Here is an 18,135-nt window from a genome sequence, read left to right as displayed (position 1 = left end):
CAGGGGCACCCTGGACAAGAAAAGGAAAGACACTACATAAATGTGTGCACACCTATATATCAAATATATCAAAACCTTTATTATAAGAAAAAAACAAACCAGATAAAAAGCATTAAAAACATATCCCATAAGGATCAAACAACAAACACACCATTCCACTAAATGTATAACAAGAAAGTCATAGCCTGAGATAACAAAAGAATACTGCTGCTATCCCATATATAAATGCATGGATAATAATATAACTATACAAGGGCTAAACATGGATATCTTGTATAAGTGAAGCACCACAGATGCCTATAACCAATGGGCGTCCCCACAATAAAACACACCATAAGAGGAAATGGGTGGTGTGTAAATAATGATAGCAATGGGGCACATGAGAACAAGCCACTATGGATATGTGCACCAATCACGGTTGTGAAGAAAAATATATAGTAAGTGTGGCAAAGCAAATAATGCAGCCAAGGGCACAACCAAAGACAATAACCGGCTCACAGCAAAAAGGAAGGAGCCAAAATAATACCATGTCTGACGGCTGCCATGAAAGAAAACCCCAATGCTGACGGCTCTGTGGGCAACCAAGAGGAAGCTGTGGGAGAATCCCACGCGTATCGCCGCGCTAGGCGGCTTCGTCAGGGAAAGGGGCACCCTGGATACACATAGAACTCGTCCAGCCATCCAGCCTATATTACTGGGAGAGATATTCCCACAACAGTAAAATCTGATACTTGGAGCATATTCTGCAAACAGCATATCAGAGAGTCTGAAGATAAATGAACTAAAGAAGACTGTAGACTTAACCAGTGCAAAGGTAACCACTAACATGTAAAAATCATTGCTTCTATGTCAATTATTCAACTTTACAGTTTCCCTGATAAACTCATACCTTCTTTAGCACATGCAAGACCACCAGAGCCTCCGCCTATCACGAGCAAGTCATAATCAAAATGGATAGCTGTGAAAAAAAAGAAATGGTCAATTACACAAAAAAGGGTAAAGTTTTCTATTAGAAACAAAAATGTTATGCAAGAGTATGACCGAGCCGCCTGCACTATAGTCACTTTTAGCTCCCTATGGATCAGTGTGCCAGCACACAGTGGCCTGTAAGTATATAGAGGGACGGGGGCTGTGTTCTAGCTTCATGCACAGATGACAGTAAGCACCATAGATGTGGGGAGAAATACTGGAAAGAAGCAACAGCAATGTTTCATAAACTACATGTGTTTCATATTTGCCTTCACTGACAAGTAATGGGCCTGGGCCAACTCCTGAAATGCAACCTCATGCCATTCACCCTCCTGTACCAAGCTTTAGAGCTGGCACAATGCAGTCAGGCAGGTAATCGTCTCCTGGTGGTAATGGCCTCCTGGTGGTCTCAAAACCCAAATTGACTATTATAGTGACAGAGAAGTGTTGTCTATCAGAACATTTCCACTGCTCCAGAGCCAACGGAGTCATCCTTATACCACTCCATCCAAAGCTTATCATTATGCTTGGTAACGTAAGGATTCCATGTAGCTGCTTGGCCATGGAAACTCATGCCATAAAGCTCCAGGCACACAGGCTATGTGCTGATATTAATGCAGGAAGTTGATTGGACTCTGTAGTTGTTGAGTCAGCAGAATATTGGTGACTTATGCGCCTCAGAACATGGCGACTTCGTAGCAGAGTTGCTGTGATTCCTAAATGCTTCCACTTTCCATTAATACCACACACAGTTGATTGTGGGTAAAGAAAGTTAATGAACAGACTTGTTACAATGGCGGCGTCTTATCACAGGACGGCACTAGAATTCACTGAGCCATTGGGAACAAGACATTCTTCCACAAATATTTTTTAAACACAGACCGCATGGCTACAGGCTGGATGTTACCGTATATACCAGAGGCAATAAAACTGAATGAAAAATCTGAATTCAAAGAGCAAGAAGTGTGTCCCAAACCTTTGCCCATATCGTGAATGAATAGTTATATAATATTACAACTTAATATATATTTTTTTAATTCCTTTTGCACCTTTTCATTTTTCTGTCAATGTAGCTGTGTAAGGTCTCGTTATTTAACGGCTAGGGACTCATAATGAGATCTAATGATCGCTTACATAAATTATTATTATTTATTTACATAGCACCATTAATTCCATGGTGCTGTACATGAGAAGCGGTTACGTACAGGGTTATAGATATCGTTTACAGTAAACAAATTTACAATGACAGACTGGTACAGAGGGGAGAGACCCTGTCCTTGTGGACTTACATTCTGGTGTAGTCAGTATACTAAACAAAAACCTTCAAGATAAAACTAACAATCTATTATATCTATTAGACCCTGCCTTTGGCATACGACTAGGAAAAAATAAATGATGCGCACTCTCGGGGGGGGGGGGGGGTGTCAGGGACACACGGCTCGGGGGGGTGTCAGGGACACACGGCTCGGGGGGGTGGGGTGTCAGGGACACACGGCTCGGGGGGGGTGTCAGGGACACACGGCTCGTGGGGGGCGGGGTGCCAGGGACACACGGCTCGGGGGGGGGGGCGGGGTGCCAGGGACACACGGCTCGGTGGGCGGGGTGCCAGGGACACACGGCTCATAGCCAAGGACACATGGCTCGGGGGGGTGGGGTGCCAGGGACACACGGCTCGGGGGGGTAGGGTGCCAGGGACACACGGCTAGGGGGTGGCAGGGTGCCAGGGACACACGGCTCATTGCCAGGGACACACGGCTCGGGGGTGGCGGGGTGCCAGGGACACACGGCTCATTGCCAGGGACACACGGCTCGGGGATGGGGGAGTGCCAGGGACACACGGCTCGGGGGTGGCGAGGTGCCAGGGACACACTGTTTTGGGGGGCGGGGTGTCAGGAACACATGGCTCGTGGGGGGCGGGGTGCCAGGGACACACGGCTTGGGTGGGGCGGGGTGCCAGGGACACACGGCTCGGGGGGCGGGGTGCCAGGGACACACGGCTCATAGCCAAGGACACACGGCTATCTATTAGACCCTGCCTTTGGCATACGACTAGGAAAAAATAAATGATGCGCACTCTGTTGTTCAGGAGGTGCAGGGTGAACTTGGAGAAGTCCAATTTAGTAACCGAAAAAGGAAACAGCTGCACTCAATAAACCTATATAGTTGCAAAAAAGTGTCTATATTTACTATATGTACAAAATATCGAAATGAGTGAAGGCAAGGTTAATAAATAGCACGATATAATGACGCCTTCAGACATCTGCACAAAGCGTTCCGAGATTGGACCACAATGCAGATTGGCCGTGGGTCTCCTTCATATATTTCTATGAAGCTGCCACACTTGGGTCAGGAAACCAGCGGCCAATCTGCATTGTGGTCCAATCTCGGAACGCTTTGTGCGGGTGTCTGGATGTGTCCTAACAGTCCCATAAATAGGAAATGATAATATTACGGTAGGTAACCAGGGGTTATCACCACAACAACAAGATCAATGGTAACCCATAGCAACCAACAAAGACTATAACAGTCATGGGCAGTTCAGGACAAACCGTGAGGTTTTAGTGCCCGGTGCCCTAAAAGGTGCGTTTTGGTTTTGAAAAATCACGGCTGCGGATTGATAAAAAAAATAAACATACCGGTATATATAGAAAAAAAAAAACTTTACTTGACTCATTGAACCCCCCCCCCATTATACAGCACAAGCCGCTGAGCTCATTGATTCGCTGCAGCGCTATAGACATGATTTCAGCGCTGCAGCCAATAACAGACACCAGGAATTGCCACAAAACACTCTTTTCCTGGATGAGATGAGGTGAGAAAAGCCACTTTATTTTCATTTATATGTTTAAATTGCAGCGAAAAGGGTTTCTGAATCTGAAAAACCCTTCATTTTCCATCCTCACCCATGCACACGCGGCTCTGCGGCTTTGGTGGAGGGCGGTAAGGACAGACAGACTCGGATGGGCGGGGTGCCAGGAACACACTGCTCCGGAGGGCGGGTGTCAGGGACACACGGCTCGGGGGGTGTCAGGGACACACGGCTCAGGGGGGGGGGGTTCGGGGGGTGTCAGGGACACACGGCTCGGGGGGGGGGGGTGTCAGGGACACACGGCTCGGGGGGGGGGTGTCAGGGACACACGGCTCGTGGGGGGCGGGGTGCCAGGGACACACGGCTCGGGGGGGGGGCGGGGTGCCAGGGACACACGGCTTGGGTGGGGCGGGGTGCCAGGGACACACGGCTCGGGGGGGGCGGGGTGCCAGGGACACACGGCTCGGGGGGCGGGGTGCCAGGGACACGCGGCTCATAGCCAAGGACACACGGCTCGGGGGGGTAGGGTGCCAGGGACACACGGCTAGGGGGTGGCAGGGTGCCAGGGACACATGGCTCATTGTCAGGGACACACGGCTCGGGGGTGGCGGGGTGCCAGGGACACACGGCTCATTTACAGGGACACACGGCTCGGGGGGGGGGGTGTCAGGAACACGGCTCTGGTGGAGGGTGGTGAGGACACACGGCTCTGCCCTTCTCCTGCAATTGACAATTAGGTGACATGTAACGTGACTCCAAGTGACAGAGGCGGCGGTCTCACAGATATTCTGCCACAACACATCACTACTCCGCAGATACCTGCTAAGCCCCGACTACACGAGAGCGGCAGGAGGCCACGTCTCCTCGCCCGGCACCGCCACACGGCCGCCATGTGTGCGAGGACCCCGAGGTCTGTCCTTTTCGCGCCTGCTCAGAAAAACTTAAAACTTCGCCGACGTTTCGGGGGTTTTCTTCCATATGTTATTACAGTGCTATCAGAAGTAATCACAAGGAGTATGAGGTGTACCAGTATTAATTATTATTATTAATTATACGTCATCTGTATCACCACGCCCCCCCCGAGGTCATGTGACCTGAGTCGCAGCGAGTCCTGTACAGGGCGGGGGAGGGTGAGAGAATCGTACATGGAGGAGGCGGCTGCAGACCGAGCCGTGGTTACCTCCCTGCGTTCTAATTATTGTCGCTGTTGTGCTGTGATGAATGGTGATGATGTCTGGGAGGCTCATGTGGCAGAAAACGTGCGCTAATTGATTACTGGCCATGGCCCTGTGTCTTCCCAGAGCTTCACGGTCAGACATCCCAAGTAATCCATTCCTGTACAGTGCGCTGGTTGCGGTGACGGCCGGGCCACGCCTGAGCGCTCGCGGACTGCCGCCTGGGTGCCGCCGGGCAGACTCCTAGGAGCTTTTACATATAAGGCCAAGTTCACACTGGGTGGTTTTTCTGGAATTATAATGCATAGGTCTGCTGATTTTCAGCTGCGTCTTTCAGTACCAGCAAAGCCTGAGGTATCGGAAATCTGCGCGCATTATCGGATTTTGTGCTTTGCATGGTTTTTCAGACATTGAGCTTGTCACTTCTTTCAGCATTTTTCACCCATTGAATTGAGTGGAAAAAATGGAGTCCTTGCTTCTGATCTGCTGGTGTCCCATCTTTTTAGGAGAACTGAAAAGTGTAGTTTACCATGCTGTTACCTAAACAAGACGACCGCCACCAGAAGGGAATAATACGGCCTCATTATACTGAGTGGCTCCTTGAGGCATAGGTTTATTTTGGTGCTTTTCAGACAGAACCCTCTAGGGCCGGGGCGGAAAATGAGAAGGTCCTCACTATCACCGGGGGCGTAGCGTTCACAGGGCACCATAGCAAAAGTTTTATATGTTTTTTTTATTTTTTTTTATTTTTTACGGAGAGTGAGATATTTATTTCCGTTAGGATTCGATCCTTCTGAGCCTAACCTGGTGTCTGAGGCTGGTTTCACACTTGCGTTTTTGTCTGGCATGCGTTTTTCCCCCTATATTTAACATTGAAAACGCATGCGTTTTTTTGTACGCGTTTGGTCGCGTTTGTAAATGCATGCGTTTTTTTTCTGCATGCGTTCATTTTCAAAAATGCAACCTGTAGCATTTTCTTGCGCGTTTTTTTTTGCCGCGAAAAAACGCATGCGTTTTTTCGCGGCAAAAAAAATGCATTGCTGTCTATGTAAACGCATGCGTTTTTAAGCACATGCGTTTGTTTGCGTTAAAAATGCATGCGTTTTTATAGAAAAAAAAAAAACAGAAAACACTGAAAAGCCACCCACCACCATCAAAGGTGATAAAGGGATCCAAACCCTAACCCTAACTCTACCCCTAACCTCACCCCTAACCGTTTAATGAACATTTTCTGACAGTCATAGTGCCACATATTTAAGTGCCACATATCACGTATTTAAGTGCCACGTATTTAACCCCTTCACGACATGCGCCGTACTAGTACTGCGCATGCCGTGTCTCCCCCTTTGATGTGGGCTCCGGCGCTGAGCCTACATCAAAGTCGCGACATGTCAGCTGTTTTGGACAGCTGACATGTGCGCGCAATAGCGGCGGGTGAAATCGCTATTCACCCACCGCTATTAACCTGTTAAATGCCGCTGTCAAACGCAGACAGCGGCATTTAACTACCGCATCCGGCCGGGCGGCCGGATCTGACGTCATCGCCGACCCCCGTCACATGATCGGAGGTCGGCGATGCATTAGGATGGTAACCATAGAGGTCCTTGAGACCTCTATGGTTACTGATGCCGGCCAGCTGTGAGCACCACCCTGTGGTCGGCGCTCACAGCACACCTGCAATTCTGCTACATAACAGCGATCTGATGATCGCTGTTATGTAGCAGAGCCGATCGGGCTGTGCCTGCTTCTAGCCTCCCATGGAGGCTATTGAAGCATGGCAAAAGTGAAAAAAAAAAGTTTTTAAAAATGTGAAAAAAATATAAAAGTTTAAATCACCCCCCTTTCGCCCCATCCTAAATAAAACAATAAAAAAAAAAAAAACCTACACATATTTGGTATCGCCGCGTTCAGAATCGCCCGATCTATCAATTAAAAAAAAGCATTAACCTGATCGCTAAACAGCGTAGCGAGAAAAAAATCCGAAACGTCAGAATTACGTTTTTTTGGTCGCCGCGACATTGCATTAAAATGCAATAACGGGCGATCAAAAGAACGTATCTGCACCAAAATGCTATCATTAAAAACGCCAGCTCGGCACGCAAAAAATAAGCCCTCAGCCGACCCCAGATCACGAAAAATGGAGACGCTACGGGTATCGGAAAATGGCACTTTTTTTTTTCTTTTTTTTTAAGCAAAGTTTGGAATTTTTTTTCACCATTTAGATAAAAAATAACCTAGACATGTGAGGTGTCTATGAACTCGTAATGACCTAGAGAATCATAATGGCAGGATAGTTTTAGCATTTAATGAACCTAGCAAAAAAAACAAACAAAAAACAAGTGTGAGATTGCACTTTTTTTGCAATTTCACCGCACTTGGAATTTTTTTCCCGTTTTCTAGTACACGACATGGTAAAATCAATGATGTCGTTCAAAAGTACAACTCGTCCCGCAAAAAATAAGCCCTCACATGGCCATATTTACGGAAAAATAAAAAAGTTATGGCTCTGGGAAGGAGGGGAGTGAAAAACGAAAACACAAAAACGAAAAAGGGCCGCGGGGTGAAGGGGTTAAGTGCCACGTATCACATTTCAGTGCCACGTATTTCAGTGCCACATATTTAAGTGCCATGTATTTCAGTGCCATGTATTTCACTGCCACGATATTTCAGTGCCACGTCTTTCAGTGCCACGTCTTTCAGTGCCGCGATATTTCAGTGCCACGTATTTAAGTGCCACGTACTGTAAATACTATAACTACATGGTTATACGTGGCACTGAAATATCGTGGCACGTAAATGCGTGGCACTGAAATACGTGGCACTGAAATATCATGGCATTTGCGTGAAATACGTGGCACTTAAATACGTGGCACTTATATACGTGGCACTTATATACGTGGCACTTATATACGTGGCACTTATATACGTGGCACTTATATACGTGGCACTTATATACGTGGCACTTATATACGTGGCCACTGAAATATCGTGGCACTTATATACGTATATACGTATATAAACGTATTTCAGTGCCACGCATTTCAGGTTAGGGTTAGGGTTTTTTGTTTTTTTCTTGTTTTCTTGTGTTTTTATATAAAAACGCATGCGTCTAAAAAACGCATGCGTTTTACCGCGTTTACATGCGTTTTTTCACACATGCGTTTTTTTTAAAAACGCATGCAGATAAAAACGCAAGTGTGAAACCAGCCTGATAAAGGGTTATTCCCAAATAAATCAAGTTATACCCAATCTTGATAAGTAATAACTTACTGGAGGGGAGCAACCATCGGGACCCCCCAAAATCCTGAGAACCGGACTCTGCAGCTCAGCCATGAATGGATTGGAGGGGCGCATGCTCGACTTCTACTCTATTCATTGTCTATGGAACCAATGGAAATAGCTGCGCTCAGCAGCTCTACAGATAAAGAAGAGCGCAGAGGCCGAGCATGCACAACTCTGCTCCATTCAGGACAAGACTGCAGACCCCTGATCTCAGAATCTCTGGTGGTGGTGGGTGGGTCTGTAGTTGGATCTTATGGATCAGATAACTTGATTATTTGGTGATTAACCCTTTAAAGAGCGTGGTTGATTTTCTTATTCTTTACAATTACAGTATCATACATGAACTAAAAATAAATATGTACACACACATATACAGGTGCTTCTGACAAAATATATCATCAAGAAGTTAATTTATTTCAGTTCTTCAATACAAAAAGTGAAACTCATATATTATATAGAGTCATTACAAACAGAGTGATCTATTTCAAGTGTTTATTTCAGTTAATGTTGATGAAAACCCAAAAGTCATTATCTCAGTAAATTAGAATACTTTATAACACCAGCTTGAAAAATTATTTTAAAATCCAAAATGTATTTTCAGTAAATGCACTCAATACTTGGCCTGGGCTCCTTTTGCATCAATTATGGTAGCCAAGGTTGCTTTGATAACAGCCTTCAGCTCGTCTGCATTGTTGGGTCTGGAGTCTCTCATCTTCCTCTTCATAAGCTGTTGTTTTTAAACCATGTATTAGTACTTTTGGAAGTGTGGACAGGAGCCAAGTCCTGCTGAAGAATGAAATTTCCATCTCCAAAAAGGCAGAGAGAAGAATGAGGTGCTCTAAAGATTCCTGCTAGACGGCTGCGCTGACTTTGGTCTTGATAAAACACAGTGGACCAACACCAGCAGATGACATGACTCCCCAAACCATCACTGATTGTGGAAACTTCACACTAGACCTCAAGCAGCTTGGAATGTGTGCCTCTCCACTCTTTGTCCAGACTCTGTGACCTTGATTTCCATATGAAAAGCAAAATTACTTTCATCTGAAAACAACACCTTGATCAACAGTCCAGTTATTTTTCTCCTTGGCCCAGGTAAGACACTTCTTGCCTTGTCTATTGGTCATGAGTGGCTTGACACAAGGAAAGTGACACTTGTAGCCCATGTCCTGGATATGTCTGTGAGGCAGCTCTTGAAGCAATTACTCCAGCAGTAGTCCACTGCTTGTGAATCTCCTCAAAATTTTTGAATTGTTAAGGTTATCCCGGTTGCTTGTGCACCTTTTTCTTCCACACTTTTTCCTTCCACTCAACTTTCCATTAATATGCTTGGATACAGCACTCTGTGAACAGCCAGCTTCTTTAGCAATGACCTTTTGTGGCTTACCCTCCTTGTGGAGTGTGTCAGTGACTGCCTTCTGGACATCTGTCAAGTCAGCAGTCTTCCCCATGATTGTGGAGCCTACTGAAACAGACTAAGGGACCTTTTTTAAATGCTTAGGAAGCCTTTGCAGGTGTTTTTGTTAATTCTAATTTGCTAAGATAATGACTTTTGGGTTTTCCTTGGCTGTAAGCCATAATCATCAATATTAACAGAAATAAACACTTGATATAGATCACTCTGTTTGTAATGACTCTATATAATGAGTTTCACTTTTTGTATTGAAAATCTGAAATAATTTAACTTTTTGATGATATTCTAATTTTGTGAGAAGCACCTGTGTATATACACACATACGTAAAAACACAATTCATAAATGTTTACATACACTCAGACAAATGCATAAGCACATACATACACACACATGCACAGACACACAGAGCTGGCTCCAGGTTTTTGTGGGCCACAGGCAAAAGAGTGTCAATGGACCCCTTTAACATATCACAATTCATGAGGCACAAATACGGCATAGAAATACAGGTATAGTATAATGGTTGCCATATAGTGCTCCATACAGTATAATATTCTATACACAATGGGCCCCATATAATGCTCCACACAGAATGGGCCCCATATAATGCACCATACAGAATCGGTCCTTTATAATGCACCATACAGAATGGGCCCAACGTAATGCTCCATACAGAATGGGCACCATATATTGCTCCATACAGAATGTGCCCCATATAATGCACCATACAGAATGTGCCCCATATAATGCACCATACAGAATCGGTCCTTTATAATGCACCATACAGAATGGGCTCCACATAATGCCTCATACAGTGCTCCATACAGGGGCCACTTATGGCCCTTTATAATGCATAATACAGAATGGGCTCCACATAATGCCCTATACAGTGCTCCATACAGAATGAGCCCCTTATAATTCTCCTTACAGCCTGGGCCCCATATAATGTGCCTTACAGAATAATGGCCCCATATAATAATCCATACAGAAAAAAAGAAAATCAAATACTTACCTCCCCCGCTTCCCTCTGCAGGGCCGGTCTCCTCAGCAACTTCTGTCTCTCTACAGAGCTCAGGAAAGAGATTGCATTGTAGTGACGTCATTGCACCCTCTGCCCTGAGACGTCAATCACAAAACGTGAAAGAAAGACAGGACCTGCGGAGGGAGTGGTAAGTATTTGAAAGCACAGGGGTGGGGCCCCCTGACTCACGGGCCCGATAGCATGCTGGTGTCCCCGACATCAAGTGGGCCCCGGGTGGTGACGCCGATCCTGCCTGCCTTCAAAAGCTACCCTCCATCTCTGGACCCTGGTGCAGCTGCATCGGAGGTATGTCAGCCCCTGTCAAGGGCAGTGGTGTAACTAGAGACTGAGGGGTGAAAAATTTCGACTTGGGCTACGTTCACATTAGCGTCTTTGGGCGCAGCGTCGTCGACGCAACCCAAAACGCATGTCACAACACAGCATTTTTTGATGCATGCGGTGAACGCAGAACAACCCAATAAAAATTAAATAACCACAATAAATTGCAAGAAAAAAAAAAACAACATTGCAAAGAATAAAAAAAAAAATGGGCAGAGAAATTATATACTTACATCTCTTGAAGGCAGAGCTGTGTCTCGTGTACTCTCTGTTTCCAGACGTGCAGGCAAGTGAAATACAATGCAATCACCCTTTTTTTATATCTATGTGGTGGTCTTGTCACTGTCTAGACACTTCATCACTTGTCTTTTACTCAAAAGGCGCATGCGTCGAACAACGCGGGTCAACGCAGGCACCTGCGCCCTATGCGTTGTACATAGACAGTAATGTGGTTTTTTGGCGCATTTACGACGCAAGTGGGTTGCATGCGTTGTTTACCGGAAGTTTGGCGCAGGAAAAATGCAACATGTAGCGTCGGCCGCGCCCTGTCTGGTGCGCCCAAATGACGCATGCATTGTACAACGCTTGGCAACGCATACCGGCGCATGTCCATGCGCCCCCCATGTTAAAGATAGGGGCGCATGACGCATGCGTCAGTATCCGTCGACGACGCTGTGCCCAAAGACGCTAATGTGAACGTAGCCTAAGGCCCCCACCTGCATGATGGTAAGGTGTAAAGTTCTACATCCTATAAAGATGTATGTGTGTTCCCTACGTGTACTGATGTCACCATCCTGGTACCTTCCTAGTATAACGTTCATTCTGCTGCTCTTTTCCGACATTTTGCATACGTGAAACAACATGTTTTTCATCAGTGTGCTGCATCCGATGTTTTATTCATTTTTGGTCCCTGTGTCACTTTTTCATGATCAGCGTGGCTTGCATTTTTCTTATATGTAAAAATTGGAAAAAAATGGAAGCTTCTCCTACATACTGACGTATAGCATTCTGATCCAATAATAACCCATGTGCACACACCCATGATTTTTTTAAGGGGTTGTCCACTACTCAGACAACCCCTTCTTGAACTAAATGTTGACCTCAATAAAATTAAAAAAAAAATATACACGCATCCCATGCTGGCACCGTTTCAGCAGTGTCAGCACTCGCTGTCCTGGAGCTCTGCTACTGTGGAATGACACTTGTACCCGGTGCCCAATCAGCGCTGGTGTCACTTTCTCTGCGTTCGTATGGATGTACACAGAATGCTGCCAATCAGTGATATGAGCTATCAATGACAGCGGTATTTAACATGCGCGCTTTGGAAGCTCGTAACTAACCCCACCAATCGGCGCCCCATCACAAGATCGCGAGGCAGTGATTAGAACACATAGGAGATGATTCATTAAGACTGACATCGCAAGTGCCAATCATAATAAAGGACTTACTGGAGATATGATTCCCTGAATTCATTATGTGATGTATGCCACATTTTTTTTTTTTCACCACTGGAGTAGTGCTTTAAGGCTGGTTTCACACTTGCGTTTTGATCTGCAGCGTTTGTACAGAAAAAAACGCATGCGTTTTTTCCCTATGTTTAACATTAAAAACGCATGCGGTTTTTTTGTACTCGTTTGCCCACGTTTAATGACGCATGCGTTTTTTTGCTGCATGCATTCTGTCGCAGAAATGCAACATGTAGTAATTTCTAGAGGCGTTTTTTTGCCGCAAAAAACATATTGTCTATGTAAACGCATGCCTTTTTAAGCACATGCGTTTGCTTGCGTTAAACGCATGCTTTTTTATAGAAAAAACAAGAATACACCCTGATAAGCCACCCCCCCACCATCAAGGTGATAAAGGGATCCTAACCCTAACCCTAACAATATGACAGTGAATACTCTACGAGTTAATATTTTTAGTACTCTATAGCAATGCCGTATATCTTGGGGTGTCCACATTGAACAAAGCTTTTTATTAGAAGAATGTCCTGGTCACCAGGTCAACATCCCTATGGATCCCTAGGGTTAGGGTTTGGATCCCTTTATCACCTTGATGGTGGGGGGTGGCTTATCAGTGACCTGGTGACCAGGACATTCTTCTAATAAAAAGCTACCCTTAACCCAAACCCTAGGGATCCAAACCCTACCCCTAACACTAACCCTAACCCTAACCCTAGGGATCCTAACCCTACCTCTAACACTAACCCAAACCCTAGGGATCCAAACACTAACCCTAACCCTAGGGATCCTAACCCTAGCTATTTCTATTTATAGTGGGTTTTCTAGTTGATTTTGATGATTGGCAGCTGTCACACACTTCTCAGCATGCGTTTCAAAAATGCAAACGCATGAAAAAACGCATGTAAACGCGTCGAAACGCCGCGTTTTTTTACCGCATGCAAAAACGCATGCGTCTAAAAAACGCAGCGTTTGCACGCGTTTACATGCGTTTTTTCACCACCTGCGTTTTTTTTTAAACGCTGCGTTTTTAAACGCAAATGTGAAATCAGCCTAAGTCTAAGCATCCTGTTCCCAATCATATACTCATCCTCCAGCATCTTCACAGTTTTTTCGGTGCCGCTCCGGTTTCCCTGTGCCATCTTGTGAGCAGAGCATCTGACTGGAAGTAAATCCAGTAATTCCGGAAGTATAAATCCGCTATTTAAGAGAAATTAATATTCACTGCCCTCCACACCCATGGGCCTGGAATGCAGTGAATATTTCTCTTTAGCAGCAGGCACGTGAGTTAGTTGCAGCTGCCGACTCCTGCCTCCTATGATCCGCTACTACTTCGCTGCCGTTCCCCTGCCTCCCCACCATAGCCAAAGCAGGTATATCTGGTGTGAGGCAGTGACCGTTGTTATATGCGAGGGTCGCTATGTGTTCCCCAGGTTGTGCACAGAAGCGTATTGAGGCTGTGGGAGTGCATTGCAGTCACAGGTATAGCTGTGATTGCAATGCAAAGTAAAAGTAAGTGTTGGTCTTGGGCAAGCTATTTAAGAAAACCTGCCATGGGCTTTATTTTTGAAACAGACTACAGGATGGTAGTGGGGCGGACCGCTTCCTCCCCAGCCGGGTCTTCCATGTGGCCTATGGGCACAGGTTCCTTGTGAAAACCATGCAGCAGAGGTTTGTCAATTTTGGTTTTCAAGCGTGCAGAGCTAGAGGCTCTGCAGAGCTCAGCTTGTGTGAGGTAACACAGAGCCAAGCGAAGCCAAAAGGTCTGGCACCCCTCAGCGTAGCACAATGTTGCAGTTGCCCACGGCAACCGGTCCTGGTCTCGGATGTGAACTCTTGTTTCCCCAGCTGCAATCCAGAGGATATTGTGTGCTGTTTATTCCTGTGAGTTTGGACATTAAATACGTATTGTTTTGAACTTTGCTGGGTCACTGCCTGTCTGTAACACTGGGTTGGTTCAGCCTGATGAAGCAGTGAGCGAAACGGCGTTGGAGTGGTGTGTGCAGGGCAGTGGTACTCCTAACTGGTCAGTATTCATAATATATTTTGGCACATTTGGCAGCGCTTTTACTGGGTAATATATAATTATTTGTTTTTGGCTCACAACTTTTGTGGACACACTGGTTGTTTTGTATGCAATTTATTTTTTATTGCACTTTATTATGAATTGATTTATTTTGCTGCACACAATAGGTGTGTGTGTGTATATATGGATATACACACATATTATTCACAAATTTATTTGACTGATTTATATCACATATTATATTATTAAATTATTATTCGCTGCATTATATATATTTTTATGTTTATTATACTGATCAGTTTGGACTTGCCCTGTCTTGCACATACGGGATTTTTATATATATTTTTTTTTATCTATCCCTAAATAAACCTCGATTGGAGGAGATACATATTATCTATAGTTGTATGTTTTATATTCTTAATAAATAAATATCTGTTGTAGATTATACAATTTTAGTAATAATAAAAATTTCCATACGTTTTGGTGATGTTTTTTGTGATTGCAATTTATTTTTAATAAAAATATATATTTTATTCAATATAATCTGGTCTGATGGAATTTTTTAAGGGTTCAAATGGAGCTTCTGTCATGGCCGTGAGGACTAAGTTTAAATCCCACGGCATGACCCTATCTTTCACTACCGGTTTGGGCCTAATTGCCGCCTTAATGAACCTACCAATTCAGGTCTTACCAGCAATGTTGCAGCCAAAGAGGGCCCCTAAGGCTGACACCTGCACTTTAAGAGTGCTAGAGGCTAATCCCATGTCCAGACCTTCTTGTAGGAATTCTAGAACTTGGTTTATTGGTTCTGATTGACCAGCTACCACCCCTGAGTTCTGAAGGAACCTTTTCCAGATTCTAACGTAAATTTGGGTTGTGATTATTTTTCTGCTTTTAAGCAGGGTATTAATCAAGCTTGGTGAGAAACCTCTATCTTTTAGCAGTGACCGGTCAAAATCCACGATGTTAGATGAAGGCCATCCACCTGAGGATGGTAGACTGGGCCCTGGGATAGGAGATCCAGGATGTCTGGTAGGACCCATAGGTGGGACACCGACATGGACCTGAGGCATGAGAACCATGCCCTCCTGGGCCAAAACAGGGCGATTACTATAATCTTGGTCTTATCCTTCCTGATTTTCCTCATCACCAGAGGTAGTAGAGACAGGGGAGGTAAGGCATATGCTAGCCTGAAGTTCCACTTTATCAAAAAAAGCGTCTACTGCCAATGGATCTTCTCTGGGATTCAGTGAGCAAAATCGCCTCACTTTTTTCTTCTCCTTGGTGGCGAAGAGATCCACCTCTGGTTGACCCCACTTTTTCACAATCCGGTCAAAGATGGAGGTTTTTAGGGACCATTCCCCTTGTCTTAGAAGGTTGCGGCTTAAGTAATCTGCTGTAGTGTTTTCTCTTCCTTTTATATGTAGAGACATGTTAAAGACAGAAAATGCTGCTCTGCTAGTTGGAACAAACGATCTGCTACATTCATCAGGGGTCTGGAACGAGTCCCGCCTTGGTGACCTGATTGTTGGAGAACACCTGTACGTGATGACCCTGATGATGCTCCCATAGTCCCTGGACTAAAACTTCACCCATATGAGCCCCCCCAACCGGAAGGGCTTGCATCCGTGGTGACTATACGGGTTACATTATATTGCCAGGGGACCCTTCTGGATAGATTGTTTCTCTATAGCCACCAGTTGAGGGATTTTATAGTGTTTCGGGATAAAGTTAGCTGGCCTTCTAGGTAACCCCACAAAGTTTTTTATGTAACAAAACCTCGCCCTGTAGTTTCCTTTATGGAACTGGGCCCACCGGACCGCGGGAATACTGGACGAGAGAGAGACTAAAAAAGACATGGCTTTCCTGAGGGACATGGTGGGGTTATTGGAGGCGTTCAGAAACTGATAGTGCAGGCGAACTAGTTTTTCGGGAGGCAGACAGCATTCCTGATTCTGGGAATCTAAGATTAGGCCTAAGAATTGCAGCATTCTCATGGGCTGCACTTGGTATTTTTTGATGTTTAGCAGCCATCCTAACCGCTCAAGGGCAGACATTACTTTTTGTAATTGCTCCAAACAATAATCCGCTGTTTTGCCTACAATAAGGAAGTCATCGAGGTAGGGGATCACCACAATGTCAGACTCATGCAGATGAGCCATAACCTCGGCTATAACTTTAGTGAATACCCGGGGGGGGGGGGGGCACTGCAATACCAAAGGGAAGGGCACCATACTGAAAATGTCGGACCGACCCATCTAAATGGACCGCTACTCTAAGAAATCGCTGGTGAGTTGCATAAATGGGTATATGGTAGTAGGCGTACTTTAGATCTAACACCACCATAAAGCAGTTTTTAAACAACAATTTTATTGTGGAATTGATTGTTTCCATTCTGAATGGCTGTATGATGAAAAATTCATTGAGAGCTTTAAGATTTATTATTGTCCTAAAGGGGCCGTCTGGCTTACGGACTAGGAACAGAGGGGAGTAGAAACCTCTACCCCTTTCTTCCTCCGGTACTTCAGTCAAAACTTTTTTGCTGCGCAGGTCACAAATTTCGACTTCCAGGGCCGCCTGTTCTGTTGTGGAAGATCTGAGTGGGGTAATCCTGAACCTGTTTTGGGGGATACAGGAAAATTCTAATTGCAGACCCGTGGCTATCAACCCCAGGATCCAGTTGCTATTGGAAATCAGGATCCAGGACGGGTAGAAGGCAGTTAGCCTACCTCCCACCAGAGCGGCTAGTCATTGGGGTGACGTCTATAAGAAGGGGTCGGCAGACTGGAAAATTTATTTTTCTCGTCCCCAGCTTTTTCTAAAAGTTCATCCAGAACTGGGCTGAACAGATAATCTCCCTCACACAGGATAGAGCAAAGACGGGATCTGGCCTGGATGTCCCCTGGCCAACACTTTAGCCATAGAGCCCTACGAGCCGCATTTGATAGTCCTGCGGCCCTGGCTGCCATCATTGCTGAGTCTGCCGAAGCATCGGCTAGAAAGGCTGCGGCATTCTGGATTATTAGCAGGGACTTCAGGATGGATTCCCTCGAGGCTCTGTCTTCTAGCTGGGATTCAAGTTGATCCAGCCAGACCATCATAGATCTGGCTGTGCACGTTGCAGCCACTGCTGGTCTTAGAGCGCCAGCCGACATTTCCCATGTCGCTTTTAGAAATGAGTGCTTTCTTATCAAGCAGATCTTTTAAGGAGGCCATATCATCAAATGGAATGGAGGATTTGTTGGAAGCTTTAGCCACATCTGTGTCTAGCTTCGGCGCTTTATCCCATCTGTTCACCAATGGGTCCTCGAAGGGATATCTCCGTTTGAAGGCTGTTGGTAGGGAGCCCGTCTTTTCTGGCTTCTTCCACTCTCTATTTATCAGGTTCTGAACTTTGTCATTTAGTGGAAAGGATCTGCGTTTCCTTGGGTCTAGGCCGCCAAACATCAGGTCCTGTGCAGAAAGTTCCGGTTTTGCGTCAACTACCCCCATAGTGGACCTTACTGATTTAACCAGTTTGTCCATTTGATCCAGGGGAAAGCAAAAACGGTTGAAGTCCTCTTCTGAAGAGGAAGCGGAGGAGGCGGAGGCTTCTGAATAATATTCCCCTTTCCTAGGGGCAGCTGAAGAGTCTGACCCTGA

General features: G+C 45.5%; 2 protein-coding genes across 2 annotated transcripts in view; both read right to left on the bottom strand.

Moving 5' to 3' along the window:
* Positions 1–4,782, bottom strand: part of TXNRD2 (thioredoxin reductase 2) — a 186,295-nt gene extending 181,513 nt beyond the window's left edge. The window contains exons 1-2 of the mRNA XM_077293390.1: positions 4,598–4,782; positions 890–958 (exon numbers count right to left, since the gene is read on the bottom strand). Of these exons, the coding sequence (XP_077149505.1) occupies positions 890–958; positions 4,598–4,670 (142 nt within the window). The 5' untranslated portion in view covers positions 4,671–4,782. The remainder of the gene's footprint in view (positions 1–889; positions 959–4,597) is intronic.
* The window catches only part of GNB1L (G protein subunit beta 1 like), a 716,249-nt gene that overhangs the window by 432,987 nt on the left and 265,127 nt on the right, over positions 1–18,135 (bottom strand). The window lies entirely within an intron of this gene.

This window comes from Ranitomeya variabilis, chromosome 1, assembly GCF_051348905.1.
Source record: "Ranitomeya variabilis isolate aRanVar5 chromosome 1, aRanVar5.hap1, whole genome shotgun sequence".
NCBI classification, from domain to species: Eukaryota; Metazoa; Chordata; class Amphibia; order Anura; family Dendrobatidae; genus Ranitomeya; species Ranitomeya variabilis.
This window is presented reverse-complemented; position numbering and strand designations above follow the sequence as displayed.